The following is a 19,235-nucleotide window of genomic DNA, read 5'->3' on the forward strand; positions in this document are numbered from 1 at the left end:
CTAAATAAAATGTGTGTTTATAATGATCTATTGGCAAAACAATATTGACAGAGCCTCTGAGCTGCCTTATGGGAGTGAGTTTTAGAATTCTCAAATTAAACTAGTGTTGCGAGCTGAATATTTTGCTTAATTACTTAACACACATACAAAAAAAGTTAGATAGGAACTTTGAGTTCATTGTGCCATGACCGAAGCTGACAATAAAACCAACCCCAGCTACAGTGAAAACAGGATTAGGCCTTAACAAATTTATTACAGGCTTTGTTTACAAACTTTTTACAAAATTATACAGCATCTTATGTGTACACAGGATTTACAAGAACACGTTACTGATGTGTGCAATTGCTCCGCTCTCTGGTTGAGATCTGCAGGTTTTTCTTTACTCAGGGCCTGATCCAGCTTCCACTGGAGAAGGTGAGAGTTTTTCCATTGACTTTAATGGAAATTGGATCAGATCCAGAGGGTAACACTTCCGTTCATTGTTATACTGGGGTCAGAAAGAGGCAGCCGATCTAATAACCTTACGCACCATGCTTCTTTCTTGTTTAATGTGTTTCAGATGACAGGCATTGTATTTACCCTGATACATTTTTGCTGGCCGTTTGTAAAATACTTGATGCATTGGTTAAGTTTAGAGTCAAAGACCAGTTCCTGTTACTGGATTTACAGTGGAAAATGACAAATTATTTTCTTTGAACCTACAAAGAATGAACCTCCCTTGATTTTTGGTGAGCAGAAATAAAGGCATTAGGATTGACTCTGATGTTGTTTATATTGCTATAAACCTACATTTTCTCACCCATCTTCAATACAATTTCTCTGGATTTACAGTGATATAATGAAGTGTGGAATCCACAATGTAGGTGCAGGGTAGTTTCCAATTAATGGGATATAGGGTCTGTAAACAACAGTGACTAACCAAGCTCATTTAGTTTTCTTACTTCCTCTTCTCATAGGGAGATAGACTTATCTGGCATACTGAAACAGGGAGATCTCTAAAGTTAATGACCCATGACAATATCTGCTCTCAGTTGCTCACAGCATCTGAAAACGATCTGTATTTGGGAATTCAGGGTGTAAAATTAGGTTTTTAACTTGCAAAAATTTTCAGTGGGACAGGACACTAAAAAATATGCTTGTCCCTCCAAGTAAAAAAATTAATGGGTAGGGGTTATTTTTTCCCGGTTGAAACTTAAACTTTCCTACTGGTAAAACTAGAAAAACTTCTGTTGAGGATTTTTTTTTTTTTTTTAATGTTTACCAAGGAAGGAGAATGTGGGAAAAATTCTGGTCAGATCTATCAGATACTGAATTCCTTGTACATACTCTCTTTCCTTTTAATGATTGCCTTGGAATTGAACCTCTGAAGTTATTATTGCTTGAAGCAAAGTTGGGTTCAGTTCTGTGAGGTGATGCTATTTCCTGTGAGGTAAATACCCTGGCCTCATGTTGAAAATTGAGATAGTTCTCAAAACCTTTGTTTATGGCCTCCCCTGCAGAATTATACTTACATGCTCCAAGTGGCTTTCAGAGTCACTGCTATTCCAGTGCTTGGCCTCATGAGCAACCTGTCCGGTTCTCTGGTGATTTTATGATGTGTAACGATCTCTGTAAGGGATTAGGGGAGACCACACAATTTGCTGCCTTTGAGGATCTGTTGCAGATTTGAGGTTGGTTCTCCAGTAGTGAAAACTCTATGAACAAAGGCACCCTGCAACCTTGGTTTTGAATGCTCTGATCTCATTCTCATTTGCGATGCTGAACACGCTACAACAGTGAAGGACGTACTATAAAAACCTAAGACCACTACAGCTGTAATGCTTTTTGAATGGCTGGCATTTTTCAGCTCTGACTGTGTGTTAAGATCTAGCTAGACACAGATAACATATGCAGTCCAATCTTAATTCTGTTGATATCCATGACAAGACTTTCATTTACCTTTATGGGAGTGGGATCCCATCCAGGGTATTATACAGCTAATGTATAATAGACTATTTCTTCAAGTAATGTAATTATTACTGTCCCCAGTGGAGCTACATGACAATACAAAGAAGAGTTTGAGGTATATATATATGCTAGTACATTTGTCTGTCTGAAGTAACAACTCACCTGTATAATTGAAGAACTTCATTATAAGTATGGACTACCTGGATTTTAGTCACTGTACTGCTCAAAACGATATATTATTTCATGTCCCTATGAAAGCTACCAGGTTTGTCGAGCAGTTCTACACATTTTTCCCTCTGTGAAAAATGGAGAATGAATTACTGAGGAGAATAACAGCTTCGTACGGGTGTGTGGCTTTGATATCCATGCTGGGATATCATATCTTTCTTTACTACAGTTTGCAAGCCAAGTGCTCTTTTAATGTTAAGACACCACCAGCTTTGTTTCTACTTTAAAAACTCAGACAGAGAGGAATGATGCAAAAATGCAAACAGAAGATAATTGATTTGTGTGAGGAGGAAGAGGCTGATCACAATAAATAGTAAATTCTGAAGAAATCATCTTTTATGTTAAGAAATCATCTTATATTAATGATCAATTTAGATTGGTTCTTGGCTTCAGTAAGTTTCTGCTACAAATATTTTAGAGTTCTTTCATATTTTTTCTATGACAAACTGGCAGCATTAGAAACATTCACAAAACAAATGTGCTTCAAAAACATAAATGAAAGTTGCTGGATTATTAACAGTCATTCTGAAATACTAACAAACAGAGGGAAAATGGTCATTTCACTGGCAAAACTGGCATAATACACGGAAATTGTGTTTTATGACTACTTGATGCCTGTAATGTTGACATCATCTGCAGGCTACAACATGTATTTTGGTCCATTTTTGTTTTGGCGGCAAGGAGTCAACGCTGCATCCAATTAAATGTGAATGTATAGAGTGGGGAATATAAATATGTACACAACTCTTGACATTGATCTGATTTTTAACGAGTTTACTAAATGACAGTCACTGGCTTGACAATACTGAATGAAAAATACTGATTTTACACAGATTTTACAGTAAGGTTACGGTATGCTGCTGACAAGCAGTGTCACAAACATAGTCTAAAAAAACCCCGGAGTTGCCCACAGCAGAGGCACACACCCTTCGCTCTTGTTTATTGAGAGAGAAAGCTTATATACTGTAGATTTGCTGAAGTTTAATAAATAAGGTCAACTTATAATATATAAAACAATATAAACATTTATATGCTACATGCATATCATATAATTTAAAGTAATAATTTATATAGCAAAGAGATGCAGATTTATGTTCTTCCTATTTTCCTTGACAACGCGCACACACAGGAAGTGTCTATTCTTATCCATCTCCAGCCTACCAGTTTATTGTTTTCTGAAGTCAGTGCTCTAACATAAGTTTGGGATGTCTTGCATTGGGAGTTCCAGTGCTTGTCATCAATGCCACGGCAGCCATTTTTTACAGGCTTGGCCTCTTTACACCTTGTTTCATAAAAGTATTGCTTAACTGGAGAGTTGCCTGTTTTAATTTCTCCCAGCACAGTTACCTGGTGTCCTCTAATGTCGATCGCAGATGATTTGTCCGTGACCCATAAACTTTCACTGTCACAAACGGAATATTCCCCTCGATGGCTCTTGTGCTCTGCATACCTTCTCCGCCGGGAGGTTCTGTTCACCACCACAGAATTTCCAATATAATCCTCCATGAGGTACAGTGGTGGTGGTTCCAGCGGCGTGTTGTCACTCAAGAGGACTCGGGGAGAGTTGTAGCGTCTCTGCTGTCTTAAGAGGTCTGTATCCATTGAGATAACTGGCTGGAAGTCTGATTTCACATTTTCACCTCCGTCCACATCTTGCTGAGTGTCTGCTTTCTGCACCGTATTTTGATAGTTTTCCTTAATATCTACCATCTGCTTAGAAAGCTTGTTTTTCAAAATATCTGCCTGAATGAGTTTAATAATAAGAGAATTTATTGAATCTTCTGGCAAACTCCTTTGATCCATGTTGGTAGACTGGATGCCACGAAGATAAGCGAGAAATATCACATAAAACAAGATGGACATCACCTTGTTCACCTGTAAGATCTGCAAAGAAACAGAAAGTCAACATAAAAACAATTAAATAGGGAAGTTTACTAGATGTTGTAGACATGAAAATTTGGATTTGTTTTTAACATCTTATAACTTCTGCACGTTATAGATACAGATAGGCCATGTGTTTCTTTTAAGATATTTTTTCATTATATTTTATAATTAATGTAACTATTTTCTGACTTTATTTTCATCTATATTTCATGGGCATTTCAGGATGACCTCACTTTTCCTCTTTCCATGTATAGTGGCAGATATGTCAGTTAGGTCTTTTCTCTGCAGAGGTAGGTAGCTACTGCTGGGATAGCATGTCCAGGTCTTGGCAGCAGAGAGAGGCCAAGTTACTTTCACACAGTCTATTCTACAGAGTGGTTTAGTTTCAAAATTGCAAGATTATGCAGAGTAGCAGATTACCTAATGGTGTAAAATGAAGAAGTTCTGACTTTGCTAAGTGTTGTCAATTTTTGTGTGTTGGCATCTCATGGATCCCTCAAATTCCTGTTCCTCAAATGACTTGTGTTTAACTTTACCCTAAGAGCATCATCATACGCTGGGAAATAAATACTGTGTTTCAATAGCTCTTTCTCTCTCTTTCTCTCTCTGGTGCTATAAAGGAAAGTATTCTTGAAGGAAAAGGATGCCATTAAGCAGCAAATTGAGGTTTCTTATATTTTGAACTCCAGAAAGCACTAGTTAGACTTCTGTAATACAAGTGAGAAGTTCAGACGGATCACTTTGTACTGGTTGTTTGCAGCGTTGGGGCCTGGGTTTTTTTTTTTTTTTGTTTTTAATGGAGTTTCTTCATTACATTTATATGAGGTGGAACAAAAATGTTTGTCGTTAGCAATATTCAAGGACAGACCTTTCCCCCCGGCCCTGAAACTGAAGAATCTTGTTCAAAAACATCAAAACTAACTCAAGATCAAGATTTTGAAAACTGGACCTAGAAGTGTGCTTCTTATCTGTACTGTACTTGGAAATTGTTGCACAAGTAGTGGATTGAAGGAGAAAATATTAAACTCACATTAGAGAACTCTTATACCATGTGGGAAGCCTTGGCTGCAGTACTGCTTGAAGTGACTCAAACCAGTCTTGAACTTGATTCTCCTGCACTGCAAACACATCCACTATCTGTCAGACCACTAGGACTCTGGGATGAAGGCACAGTTACAGAACACAGAACAGATGGAGTTGGAAGGATCCTCAGGAGATCATCTAGTCCAATCCCACTGCTCAAAGTAGGGTCAGCTAGAGCAGCTTGCACAGGGCTTTGTCCAGTCAGATTTTGAATATCTCCATGGATGGACACTCCACAGCCCCTCTAGGAAACCTGTTCCAGAGTTTGACCACCCTCACAATAAAAAAACAAACCAAACCAAAAAAAAAACCCTCATGTTTCAGTATTATTTCCTGTATCTCAATTTGTGCCCATTGCCTCTTGTCTTTTCTTGGGACATGGCCTGAGAAGAGCCTGGCGCCATCTTCTTTACTCCCTCCCATCAGATGTTTCTACACTTTGATAAGATCCCACTGACCCTTCTCTTCTGCAAGTTGAACAGCCACAGCTCTCTCAGCCTCTCCTCATATGACAGATTCCCCAGTCCCTTAATAATCTTTGTTCGTGGACTCGCTCCTTTATGTCCATGTCTCTCCTATACTGGGGAGCCCAGAACTGTACACAGCACACCAAATGTGGCCTCACCAGTGCTGAGTTGAGGGGAAGGATCCCCTCCCTCAACCTGCTGGTAACACTCTGGATAGTCTGTGTTTTTCCCAGAAGAAACTGCAGAGAAATCAGACCTCAAACAGAAAATTTTCCATTTCTTCAAATCAACATTTTCTCTTTAAGCAGGCAAACCATTTTCTACTTAAGAAGGCAAAGAATAAAAGAAAAAAGTTTTACTGGAGAACCCTCCATCCACTCCAAGCAAAACTCCTTTTAGCAACAGTGAGTCCCCACTTCATAGTTTGGAACTGCAGCAAAATCAGAGCTACCCTCTGTGGATGTGTGATCTGTCCTTTTATGGACAAGAAATGTGTTTTTTCCATTCTCAGTTTGTCACAGTATGAGTTCACCTAAATCTAGACTGTTGCTTGCAGCAATGTTATGCTTCAGAAAAAAAAAAGAAATCTAAGATTTTCAGTTACCATACAATTACTGTCATACCTAAACAAATACTAACTTAATGTAGATGCATCTCAGAGCCCAGACCGTGCTGTATATAAAGACCTCTTCCTGTGCAATTTGGTCTTCCCTCAGCAAATTATGTGCTTTTAAAAACAGTAAAAATATTATAAAACAGATTTCATTCAGCAGATTTCTTACAGCACTCAGAAGGGCTAACCCACATGCAGTATGACACACAAGTCTATAGGATGGTGAGCAAACCTCTGACAATGGTCAGCTCAAAAGCTGAAAGCATTTTTCATGCCAACATGCAGCTGCATGTAATCACTGGTCTGCTTAGTTTCAAAACTAAGTGGCACTAGCAAAATACACAAGTTGGAGCAGGTGATGAGGTGGGAAAAGTAAGACTAGAGTTCCTGCAGACTCTCTTTAATGTCATGCTGCACAGAAAAAGGAAGGGCTAGGGACCTCAGAATTAGAGCAGTTTGAATAAAATATTTTTCTCATCCATAGAGGAACATCATTAATGGAAAAAAAGTTTAAAACTGTTTTTTATGAACCTAACGTAAAATGTCTTGTGGATTTGGTGAGAAGGGTGTTAAACTACTCTGAAATTTGACTTGTAGTTTGATTTGTACTTGGCAAATTTTTTGCTGTAAAAGTAAAAATGTTTCAGAACCAATTTTTCTGGGATGTTTTGGGGTGCAAAATTTGGAAAGAAAATGCAAGCGCTTGATGAGATTACAGTTTTCAGGGAGTTCCTCCAAGACAGTTCACCTAGGAGGTTCCTAAGTGGCATGTTCAGAAATTCCAGTCTATGACTTGAAATTGCCAGGCTTCCCGTGAAGTCCAGAACCTCAGAATATGCCTAAGGCACTGTTCTGGCTAGGAGAAATGGACATCACTGGGGAAACTGCAGCTGGTTTATGGCCTTGGCTCTATTTTGAGTATAAGACACATTAAAAGTGTATTGGTTTGCAGGGCTGGGCAATATTGCTTTTGATAAATGGCTCTTTACCCCAAATGGAACTTTGTGCCTGTCTAAATTGAGGATAATTTGCAATTTGTACATTTTACTTTCTTTTTTTTTTTTTTGTTAAACCAATACAAAGGAGAGAAAAATGTAAAACATCAAAATGTTTATGTTTTTATATTTTCAAAGCGAATCATTCTGATGTTTCTAGACATGCTTCAAAAGTTACACAATGTAATTTACAAAGCATCAAAAGTGCTTACTCAGTATAGCAAGTCAGTATATAGTGAGTAATTTATATATATTGGAGACTTGCATTCAGACTCAAGATTTCAACAGAGGCAACCTGTCTAAGAAAACACTGACCTAACTTCCAGGCTTCTGGCACATAGGCTTGTATGGACCTTAGCAGAAAGTACTCCAGCACAAGTAGCAATAGCTCCTTCTTCAGCCTTTTGTAGAATGGCATAAAAATCCCCCAAGAATTTAGTCCTTCACCTGAATTTTTTTGTTCTCTTATTAAATATTCTTAACATTTAAATGATTCATTTCAGGTAGAAAGGCAGATTTTGTTCAAGCCAAACTTCTTCTAGTTAGCTGCATATTGTGAGATATATTCATTGTTCTTCAAGGTTCTTCTTGAGATTTTCCATATGTAAATCCCTGAAAAGGTTCATTTTAGCTGTCTTTGTGGACTGTTTGCAGTCAAGTAATTGTGATGAATGGTCCCAGAAATGAACACAATACTATTTACGCTCCTACAGGAAGTACAGACTAGATTACTATATTTGGGGCCTGGGTCTGGGTCCCAGAGGGGCATACACAAGCATTTCCATGGTGACCTCAGAATAAGAGCACAGCCCAGCAGCATGCTCCCTAGTCCCATATCAGATGAAGTAATGTTATTAGATACAAATAGAGAAGACCATAATTGGTGACTGCTTCCACTTCATTTCTGCCTGATATCTGATTGTGTTAGAGTATTAATGCTGGTACCTGAGCTCAGTTTCTGTTTCCACAGGCTGTCAGGTCAGCTGTGACACACAGCCTAGTCGACATTAAGGTGTATGATGGCACATGACTTAAATGGGTCTTCAGTATATGTTAGATGTAACGACACATCCATTTAAACCCGTATAGTCATCTTACTGTGCAGTACCTACTACATACCAGTCCTAGAAGCCATGTGGCTGTAGAACAGTTTAGATAGTGTGAAACCAGAAGAATTGATCCAACACTTTCTCTGGATTCACATCAAAAGGTATCCCTTGTTGACCTATCTGTTTACGGCAAACTCATCATGTGACTGGGGACTCAGTGGCTGGACGTAATGGTAGATTACTAGTCTCACTTTGTGCCTGTGCCACAAAGACAGTAGGCAGCTACCTAGGGTGGGCATTAGCAGCCTGACATGGTCTTGCTGTTGGGATAGCCACTCCGTTTTCTGTCTCTCTCCTCCTGTATCACCCAATTCCTTTTCTGTTCCATATATTGGGACTTCAGCAAGGGCTGCTGACATATTCCAGAAAGCTGTTTTTCCTGAGTCACTGAGAAGCTTTGGACCAGCTCTGCTTTTGTGCTGTGCTATTCTTTGTGCCCTTCGAGATGCTGGGACACACATTTGATGCTTTCAGCTCCTGCCAGAGGTAATTAAAAAGGGGGTGGAGGGCGCATGGCTCTCAAATCAGCCTTTAAATGTGCTTGGAAAACACTCTGCTACTTGCAATTTGGAAAAGCACTGGACATCAAGGTAGGAAGACATATTAGTCTCTTCAAGTTGGTCCCTTTGCATAGGGGTAGTGCCCTCTTATTCAGAGATAGTACCCCAGCTTTCAAAAATGATTGCAAACATGGCAGCAGAAGCAAAGAAGATCCTTTAAGGAACAAGGGGCAGAACTAAGTGACAATTAGGCATTCTGAATAGTCCAGAGGGTTTGTGGAAACACACATCACAGCATGACAGGAAAACTAGCATATCCTGGAAACATAGAGCCAGCTGTTAATTTGCACTAAACAAGTTTGACTTAGAGATCGCTGACATTTGTGGCACAGTGGGTAAAAACAAACACCATTGAAAAGCAAACCTCATGCATTGCAAGGTTGTTTGATCTTTCAACTGTAGCTTAGTTTTATTCTATTTTAATGGTTTATATTCCTGCCTATTACTGTGGTGCTAGCAGGGTATTAATGCTGTCTCATCTAGGTGTCTCAGGGAAGGCCTAAATTTAGGAGAAGTAAATAAGCTTACCTATTTCTTCCATCAATAAATTAAATCCCCAGTAAACTCTGGGAAATCACTTTCTGCTCTTTTCAGACTCAACACTTTATGTAGTGTTGGAACACTTTGTTTAGTTTTGTTTTGTTTGTGGTGATTTAAAAAAAAATCTGTATTGCTTTATTTTGATCAGTCTCTGAGCAGTCTACCCAGCTGAAGAGTGAGGTGTCATTTAATATGTTCTGTGAAAATAATGAAATTCTAGTCCTGTGAGATACTGCCTAAGTATTTACTTTTAAGTCATTGCTAAGAGGAACTGGAATAGAAGGAAAAGTGACTGGTGAATTTTACATTCAGCATTGTAATACCCAACATGATTTATGTAAGTCAGCTTGAAGTATTTGGCACTTTCTGAAAAATTTAAAAGCAGCTTTTGTTCTTCAGACCAAGCAACTAATGATCATTTGTGGTGGCTGACAGCTTATTCAGGCTTTTGCCAAAGATGACAGTGTAATTATTCTCATTGCTTGCTAAGCACTGTTTTCAAAAACTCACAGAAAGCAACAAGTAGCAGAATGCCCTGTTGATTCCCTCATCCTAATAAATACATTGAGAAGAAATGCAGCCCTTCTCCTCTGTGCTTAGGGGGACAGTGAAAAGGTACAGAACAAGAAAAATATCACTGCATTCTGAATATTCAGAAAGATGGGAGTATGAAATAATTGCATATGAAAATTTGCACCGTATTTCAAAATAGTAATCAACTATTTGTACATGATGTGCCTGTAGAAGGATTTATTAAGGTAGATTGCTGCGGAGTGCTGAATGTCCCTAGAGATGCTATGACCCTCCTGAACATTTCCACTTCTGAAGATACAGAAATTTCAACATATACGGATTGAAGCTAAAGCTTTCACAAGAGCCAGACCCTCTAAGAAGCTGAAGAATTCAGAGACAAAATCAAGTGGGACTGAGTTATGGCAGCTCTAAGTGTTAACCCTCTCATTCTGCGGGGCAACAAAACTATAAGTTAGAGTGAAGGAATTTGAAACTAATGTATTCCTCTTGCAGATGGGCTGGGGAGAGCAGCTACACACCATATATGAGGATGAGGCCACCAAAGTTTCTTAAGTCTCTGCAGCAGGTCAGTTGATTTTAATCATGCATTACTCAAGGCCATTTTCAAAAGAGAAGACACATCTGAGCGCTGAGCCCCAGTAGCCTCCAGTGAATGGTATATACCTAATCTCTTATGGAAATGGAGTTCAGCCTACTGAGTCACTGACATTTCCTTTTACGCTTTAAATGGCTGGCTGAGCAAACCACAGCAAGACAGCTGTTCACCCAAGTATGAAAAACTCACCTGAACTTTGAACCAATCTACATCACTATTTATGATTACTGTTGTGACCATGACCCTACTAGTCCTTGAGGACAGCTTTCCTGACTGGTGACATCTTTCTGAGGGACAGTTTTGTGATAATACATCTGCTGCAAGGACCAATCTGGTTTCTGAACAGTTAAATACGCCGTGTAGAACTGCGGCAATGGCCATTCATTTCAGACACAGCTGATTGCAATGGCATGTGTGTCTACATTTGATCTTTCCATAAATATATCTTTTTGGAGATCAAAATGTGATCGCCTTACACATACCTGCCTGTTTCCAAGAGAAAGGTCAGGAGCAGTTCCTCAGTGCTTACTTCACTACTTGGAACAGCAGCTGCTTCTCACACCTTGTGCAAAGTTAATTCTGTTAGGTTTTGGCCCCACACCTTCCTCCCCCACCACCGACATTGTCTGGAGTTCGGGGCACTCGAGACAGCCTTGGAGGCATTTGACACTCCCCAGCATCCTCTAGCAATCCCACCGAGGGACTTGACTATTAATAATGTCCGGTATAATATCAACTGCACTAGCTACATCTCCAGGTCTATAATCAACTACAGAAGTAGGCAGGCTTTCCTCAGTCACAACTGGGTCTTTTTCTATTTTAATTCCTTTCCTCACTGGCATTATTGTGACATGATATTTACACCTGCCTGTCTCTGCCCAGACTGCCATAGTGTAATTTTGCATTAACCAGTTGACTAATTAATCTGTGTATTAAGAAGGTCACGGCAAGGGTTGGGGAGGCTGGGATCTGATTTCTCTGATTTGTTCGAAGAGTTTGGTCAAGTCAAAATCTCTGTTCATTACTGTCTACATCTGCAAACTAGGGAACTCTATGGAATGGTGTTGGGGTTTTATCACCCTAGATATATACCCTGACATCCTTTGGTTTCTCCCTCAAAGAGCTGGCTGTTGTTGCCCTACTAAGAGAACACAAGTAAAGATTTCGTCTCTCCACACAAGGCACAATAGCATTGCAGTACGATGCCCTGCATGCTGTGTGGGAGATGCCTGTCTGTTCCGAGAGTAATGAGGAATATTAACAAATATATTTCCATAAATGTTCTCAGTGTAGATCATCCTCTGTTTTCTTTTACCATTCTCACGTCACTGATATTTGAGCACTCCATAAGCATTTATCTTGGTTAATACTGACAAAGTAGGAAGAATGCCATTGTTCCCATTTTAAAAAGCAGAGACTTGAATACACAGAAGTCAGATGATGTTTGCAGGGTCATACAGGTATTCTGCTGCAAGTTGGGGAACAGCCCCTGGGTTTTCATGTTACACTGCCTGGATCAGGAAAGTCCATCTGTAATGCTATATAGAAGTTTGATTGATCAATGACAAGCATGAAATGCAAGGAAATAAAAACAATGCCATCTGAGATGAGCAGTTAGCTGCATCTTAGTCATGACAAAGAATTAAAGCCATAGTTGGGTAAACAATTTCCACAAAAGCTGAAGTATTTCTACATATTATTCACTGCGTAGCTCTGAAAACTGTCCAAAGTAACAAGAAATCTAAAGGTCATATTCTTAGCTAAATCAATAAATTCCAATGACTTGACTAGACCTGTGCTACTTTTACAAAAACAGAAGATTTGCCCAGAGCTTTGCACTTGCCTTTTTTTTTTAATTTTTGAGAAGTCATTTCCAAACAGAAGAATAGAAAGCACCAGAACTAAATCATGGTAGTGGATAATTTAAGCTGATAAACTCTTTGTGTGTTAGTTAATCTTTTCATTACCGTTTGTTAATAGTGGCAGGGCCAAGCAGCAAACAAATTAAATTTGCAGCTGAATTTGGAGGGGATGCAAACAGCAGTGAGCAAAGAGAAATACAGTCTCTGCTGGGGAGATGGAGACATAAAATATTGGCAGAAAATTACAAAATGAAAGTCAAAGTAGAAATTACAAGCTAGCGTGCTGCGGGAACAGTGGTATTGAGCAATGATATGCAGAGGGGAAAATAAATTTAGAAAGGAGAAATACCTGATCAGGCTCAGGAATGATCTAAAACTTTGGAAAGGCACAGTATTTAATAAATACCATTATTGAGGCATTGCATTGCAGAGTGAGGAAGGAATTGTCACTTTTTGTAGCACCACAGAAAAATTGGGAAAGCTGCTTGAAAGTTGGAAGGTATTGTCATACGAAAAGAAAATTAGGAAAGAGCAGAAAAAATTACTAGAAAAGTTGTATAACTGACCTTTGAGGAAATTGCCTTGAATATGCAAGTCTTTCTTTGCTATAATCTGACAGAAAGGGCATGACAGCAAACCCAGTGCAAAGATCTGGAAAGCGTAAGCATTGGTGAAAGAGACCATTCACTTTAGGGTGGGGCCAAGGAGTGCAATCAGGAAAAATGGGATTAAACTAAGGAAAGGGAAGTTAAGCTGATCATCAAAAGCAGTTTTCAAGCTCTGCAAGATGTTTGTAACAAGCCCAAAACCACACCAGAGAGGACTGGTTTCATGTTTCGTCGCAGCCCTGAAACTCCATCTAAGTCTTTTTTAAAAACAGTTTGAAGATCCATTAACCTTTCAAGTCGACCTAGACTTATTTTGGCTCAACCAGGGCTGATTTTTTGTTTTGTATTAAAGTCAGGCAATAGTTGCAGTTCCTCTTATTTTCGTCAGAGAGATGCTTTGAGGGCTTAAGCTCTCCATAACTAAAGTTGAGAGCAGTCCTCCAGATGAAACTCACTTCTTCACCTCCCCACAATTCTGGAGGGTTCAAGCCTGGCCTCTGGCTATATCAGAGGTATATGACTGTATTTGGTGTATGTTTCTCAAAAGAGCAAGGGAAGCCATGGAAAGGGTTAAGGTGAAGTGGTCCACATTTATAACAGATTGCTCTAGTCGTTCTATTTTTAAATGCCAGAGAGGGGTTTTATCTAACTTGGTAACAGGAGGAGAATGGGAAACAACTGTCAGATCATCAGAATTTTGCCCTTCTCCTGTTAGGCTATGAAAGAGCAGCCTTCTAGAGACCTTGTGACGTAGGATGGTCTGACATGTTTTTACATTTATATTCTCACTGGACAACTCATTTTGCAGGAAAAAAAATTCGTAGAAAAAAATTGAGATTTTTAAAGTGCTGTTTTTCAGGTTTTCTGGTGTTAAGAAACTCAAGAGGAAAACTGTTTCAAACTGTGAATTTCAAAGTTGCTATTTTGCTGGATTTTACATCGAAAACAAAAAGGTTTCTATTTTGTTTTGGTTTAGAAACTGAAAACTTCCTCTTGCATCTTTTTTAATACCTATGTTTTCTTTTATGAAGTAAGGAAAACAGTGAAATCAAGCAAGCAAACAGAAGAAAACAAAGGTTACAGATTCAAAAATTTTAATCTAAGTATGAAAAATCTAAGTACGGGTACAGACAGACCTCACACCCACAAAGAAACAGAAATACAGTAATAGGGAATGCTAGTTAGAAATGAAATGAGGTTTTGTTTGGTTTGAATAAGAAAAAAATCCTGATGAGAACCTGAGATATTTCTGTTGAAAAAAGAGCCTTTCTTTGGTTTTCTGACAGCTCCACTGTGACCCTTGAATACAGATGTTTGCCTCGAGAGTAGGAATGCTGCTAGGGCAACACTGTCTCTTAAGAGGCCCAGTCAAAATTTTAAGGTACCGTTTGCTTAGAAGGAACAGCACTGCTGCTTGAAAGTTTCTCCCAAGCACCAGGTATGAGCCTTGCTGCGCCTCCACATGCAATGCACTGCCACCCCAAGTGTGCTCTATGGGACTGGGATTGTGGTGAGCCATGGCGCAAGAGGCCTAGTGGTGAAGTCCTGTTTCCTTTCAGCCAAAGCTGCACCTGTGTTTGCTTTGCAAAAGCCCATGACTCCGTGTTTCTTTAAAGCCATACAGAAATACGTCCACGGCCACTTCGTGAATCAAAGTTCGCTTTCTGAATTGCCTCTTCCTGTTCCTCAAAGGTTCACAAACCTCTGAACAGAACAGTCTTGTTAGACAGGCAGGTGCAAAGTATCTGATGCGGAGTTCTCAAGGACAGGACTCCAGGCCTGATCCAAATACTTTAAAACCACCAGTAGGACCTCACTGAATTCAGCATGAATTGGACAAAGTTTTTGCACAGTAAGGGGTGCGAGGGAATGACAATATGACTAGAGGCAGTTGATGTTTGGTCCTTATTTTATCATACATGTAGCATGCAACTGAATTTTTTGCATCAGGACCACAGTGAAAAATTAGCATTGCAGTATATAACTAATACCTTTTCCATGGTCTTTGCACAGGTGCAGTAGCTTGCTTGCAACCAGCTTAATATTATACTTTTAAAGTCATTCTCAGAGAAAAGCAGTCTTGCATTTCTGATAAAATACAGTTAAGGGTTTGGGGGGAAAATGTAAGGTCAGAAGTTTGTTTCATTGCATAAAATGTAAACCTTTAGATTAAAAAGAGCTTGTATGCCTAAAAGTCTGTTCTGACAAGCTAAATAAGCTCGTCTAATATGAGAGATGACCACTCCCAACAACCTTGCTCAGTTTTACACTGAAATCATGACAGTTCTCCTAGAACTGCTCCCAGCTGCACAGTGAGACCCCTGAATCCTTCTTATGGAGAAGAGCTCACAAATATAATGTGAACCCATAAAAGACTGTTGTGCTTTCTCCCATTGAATCTGAATCTTTAAAAAAGCCGTTGCCCATTTAGAGAAAAAAGTCATTCTACTAATTGGCATTACTTTATAGCAAATTGTTTACATGTAGGCCTGTCCTGAGGGTAAAGACTGTTCCGGTAAATCTAGCCACTCTGCATTTTTTTCCTTGTAAAAATTTGCCTGAAGTGGAACTTTGCTTGTGAGTCCCCATTGATGTTCATGTGGATAAAATTTCCAGTATGCAGTTCTCCTTGAGACACTGAAGTTTTCTAATTTTAACTCTCCATTAACACTTTGCTGTGAGTTTGTCTATATTTAGGGGTTAATGCCCAAGGATGGTGAGAGTATTCTGGTCCCAGTCTAGCAGAGTGTATATTTTTTAAGCTTGTGAGTTGCCCCACTGAAATGTAGATTGCTCGCTCCTTAAGCTCATGGTTGAATGCTCTGCTAAACTGCATCCAAAGTGTCTGCTAATTTGCAGAATTGATCCCTACCTTCCAAAGTCAAAGTGTGATCTTTGTGTTCTCCTGTTGCACTAATGCAGGCTCTGCACCTCTGCCAGGTCCAAAACTCATGTGAAAACTTCCTTGGTTTTTGGAAACCACCGTGTTTTTCTTATCTTTCAGTCCAGATGCCATTTTGCTGTTGATACACAATGCCTCCCCTCTCCTTCTTGCCAAAAATCTTTGAAAGAAGAATTTTAGAAGTGGGAGTACTTTAACACATGCTATCTCTTGCCAGGCATATGATCTCCAGATATTTGATAGAAAAGCAATGTTTTAAACTGGGCATGGGAAGGAGACAAATGAGATGTACAGCAGCTGGCCTTGCCTCTCCTTATGCAGCCAATAACTAGAATGTCTTTTTAGAAAATTTCTTCTTACTAAAGAAATTCTGGTTATGAGAAATTTTATCTATAGAAGGGCAGGAATAAAGTAATTCTCAGGGTATGGGAACTATGAATAGAAACAGTAATTTTTTTCATAGACTTTTATTCGCCTCTTGTCATATGCACACTTTATACACTTCATAAAAGAATCCTACTGACATCTGATCACCACAAAGGTTAGTTACATCATTGGATAATTGACTCACAAGTTAGATACAAGCCATGGAGATGCTGCTGCAGGAGTTTACTCCTTTTGTGAGAGATCAGGTGTTCACTGCTGTTAGAGGCAAGAAATCATACTTGGACACACAACCCCCACTGCAAGAGTGGATGCTGTGAGTGCATGAGAGCTAACAGAGGGTAAGGGAAGGCTGCTCGCAGTCTTATTGCAGGTATGGCAATGCTGCAGCATGAAGCTTTTTTTCATAACTAAGAATGGTTTTGGTGATCAAGTGCTTTTGCTGTTGTTTTACAATTTGGAAACTAAAGCCCAGGCAGGTTATGTGACTTTTCCAAGATCATGCGAACCCAAATTCATGTGAGAGGAGAATAAGAAAGTGGGCATTCAGACCTTCCTCTCATGAGGTCTAAGCTGTGGTTGGTTCTACCCACTGGACTAGCCTCTTCCTTCTGGTTCTTCCCAACAATCTGCTGGCCCCAAGCAAAGTCCATTGGGTCAGCTGGCCAAAATCAGAAATACTTCCATGCCGTATTTCTTCCTACTAAAGTGGTAGCAAAGGGAAAAAGTCCTCACCCTAGTGAAGTCAGAAGTAACTGGGAAGCAAGCAGAGGGAGGAAAAAGGATGTGGAAAACATTGCCAAAGGTGTCCATGGATGGCTCATGTAGAAGATCTCAGGTGCCTTGAGGAATTAAGAATAAATTGGAATCAGCCTTAAAAAAGGAGCAGGCCAATGTAAATCGGCCATAACAGTTCAGTAGTTTTCCCCAGGAACCAACAAAACAATCAAGGGAGAGATTGTTAATTCTGCACATAGGAAAAGCTTGGTCCTAGACTTCAATTTGCACAGTAGAAATCCCTGATTAAAAAGGAGCCAAATGCTGTTGTGCTTCAGGAAGTGGGAGAATTAGGGATGCTTACTTTGGATGACAGTGTAACCTTACAGTGTAGCCTGTACAAGGGGAGATGCACAGCTGCATCTCCCAGGAGCAGAGTACAGAATATATTGTGAGTCAGAGTCACAGTTCCTCCCTATCTTCCCTCCACCACCACACGCACTCCCTTTGCTCTGCTACAATAGTCAATTACTTCATCCTTCTTTTTTTTTTTAATTTTTTTTTCGTGGAGCAGTTTGCTCTCCCATGCTCCCAGCCAGCTACTTTGGCTAGCAAGGAAGGGGAGTGGGGTGAAGCTTGGGCTCTCTGCACTTCTGTCATCTTAACACCCCCTCTCCACCCACGTCCTCTCAGCAGGGAGTATTGGGTGAGCAGCCCCTGCTCTCCTTGCTGCAGGCAGAGTTGCCTGAGCAAGCTGAACTTGAACACTCATGGGAACAAAGCTGGGGGACGGACACACACTTGTCCCTCCCTCTTATATTCCTGTCTGACTAGGTACTGGCCCTGGCAAAGTGTGGTGAGTTTAACCTAGCAAGTGTATTCTGTACAGATTCCGAGTTAAAGGCCCATGTTAAAATAATACAGGATGTTACCAGTTCTAGAAAATGGGGGAGCATGTTCACTGAAACCTATGGAAGACCAGCATCTTCCTAACCTGATCTCAGCCTGTTACTAGAAAATATGGAAGGGAGCCCATTGCAAAAACAAAACAAAGCAATCACATCCTTAGGAACTTTTGGGAGGCAAACATATGGGGAAACTCTTTACTAAAGGTGAGAGGTCAGTCAACATCTTGGGATAACTGGATGTAAAGGGAATAATAAGTTCTCAGGCCTTTTTGACAATGGGAACACAAAGAGCTTTGCTGAGCTGCAAGCAGGAGTAAAGAGCTTTTCCAATGGAAGGCAACTTTTCCTGTGGCTGGCACTGATGGGAAGCCTGCACATACTCAGGAAATATCTCCTATGCCTTCCCAGAAAAAAGCAAAAGCACACACCCGCCTCTTTTCTGTCCCATACTCCCATCATCTCACCTGAAACCTACATCTCTGGGCTGAAAGCACATCGAGCCTTAGAAATGTCTGCCTTGACCATGTCATGAAGGCCTCTTGTTAGCATACATATGGGGGTACAGTTTGTGACTTCAAACTTTCATTATAGCTTCGATTAAGATACAGGTGAGTGGAAAGCAGAAGAGAATCTGGCAGGTCAAGACTGGGAGATTAAGATCATCTGGACTATGGGACTCAAGTGCATGTGCAGAGGTTGGATTTACAAGCAAAATACTACACTGGAGTTATTTAGAAAAGATAAGACACGTATTTTGAGACGGCTAGAAATTAAGGAAAATTGCAAAGAACACTTATTCCCATTTCAAATTATTAAATGGTATTATGCTTGGAGACAATTGTGTATGTGCAACTTAAAAATTAAAGCTCAAGGCCAAATTCTGCTTTTGGTCACACAGAAAGCAGGCGACTATAGACTGAGTTGCATATAACTGAGGTCATAATCTGGCATAGTGTCTGAGCTGGCTCAGTTTTCTATTAGGCTAATGTCAGTACTGGTAAGCTGTTATGAGAAAATCCAACAGGGAATGGGTCAGGTGTAATGCTCACAATCAAAATTATTCCAAATAAATTGGAGAAATTTAAGAAACAATGCTGAGTCTTATGATTAAGTTGCTTGTTTAGACTTAAAATAACTTTATTGACTTGAGTGGTGCTACTTCAGATTTACCTTGGTACAAGTCAGAAGAAAATGTGACTCTGTGTTTAGATCTTTCCATGTCAGATCTCTAACAAAAGTGAAGGAAGGAAGCATATGGAAATTTCTGAACAACAAGGTGGTAAAACCAAACTATCTTCT

General features: G+C 39.8%; 1 protein-coding gene across 2 annotated transcripts in view; it reads right to left on the bottom strand.

Moving 5' to 3' along the window:
- Nucleotides 1-269: 269 nt before the first annotated feature.
- The window catches only part of NTF3 (neurotrophin 3), a 55,067-nt gene continuing 36,101 nt past the window's right edge, over nt 270-19,235 (bottom strand). For both annotated transcript variants that reach the window (XM_009475370.2, XM_087764681.1), the window contains exon 2: nt 270-4,059. In XM_009475370.2, the coding sequence (XP_009473645.1) occupies nt 3,265-4,059 (795 nt within the window). In that variant the 3' untranslated portion in view covers nt 270-3,264. The remainder of the gene's footprint in view (nt 4,060-19,235) is intronic.

The sequence above is a fragment of the Nipponia nippon genome, unplaced genomic scaffold, assembly GCF_047370975.1.
Source record: "Nipponia nippon isolate SJK-2023a ecotype South Korea unplaced genomic scaffold, ASM4737097v1 scaffold_3, whole genome shotgun sequence".
NCBI classification, from domain to species: domain Eukaryota; kingdom Metazoa; phylum Chordata; class Aves; order Pelecaniformes; family Threskiornithidae; genus Nipponia; species Nipponia nippon.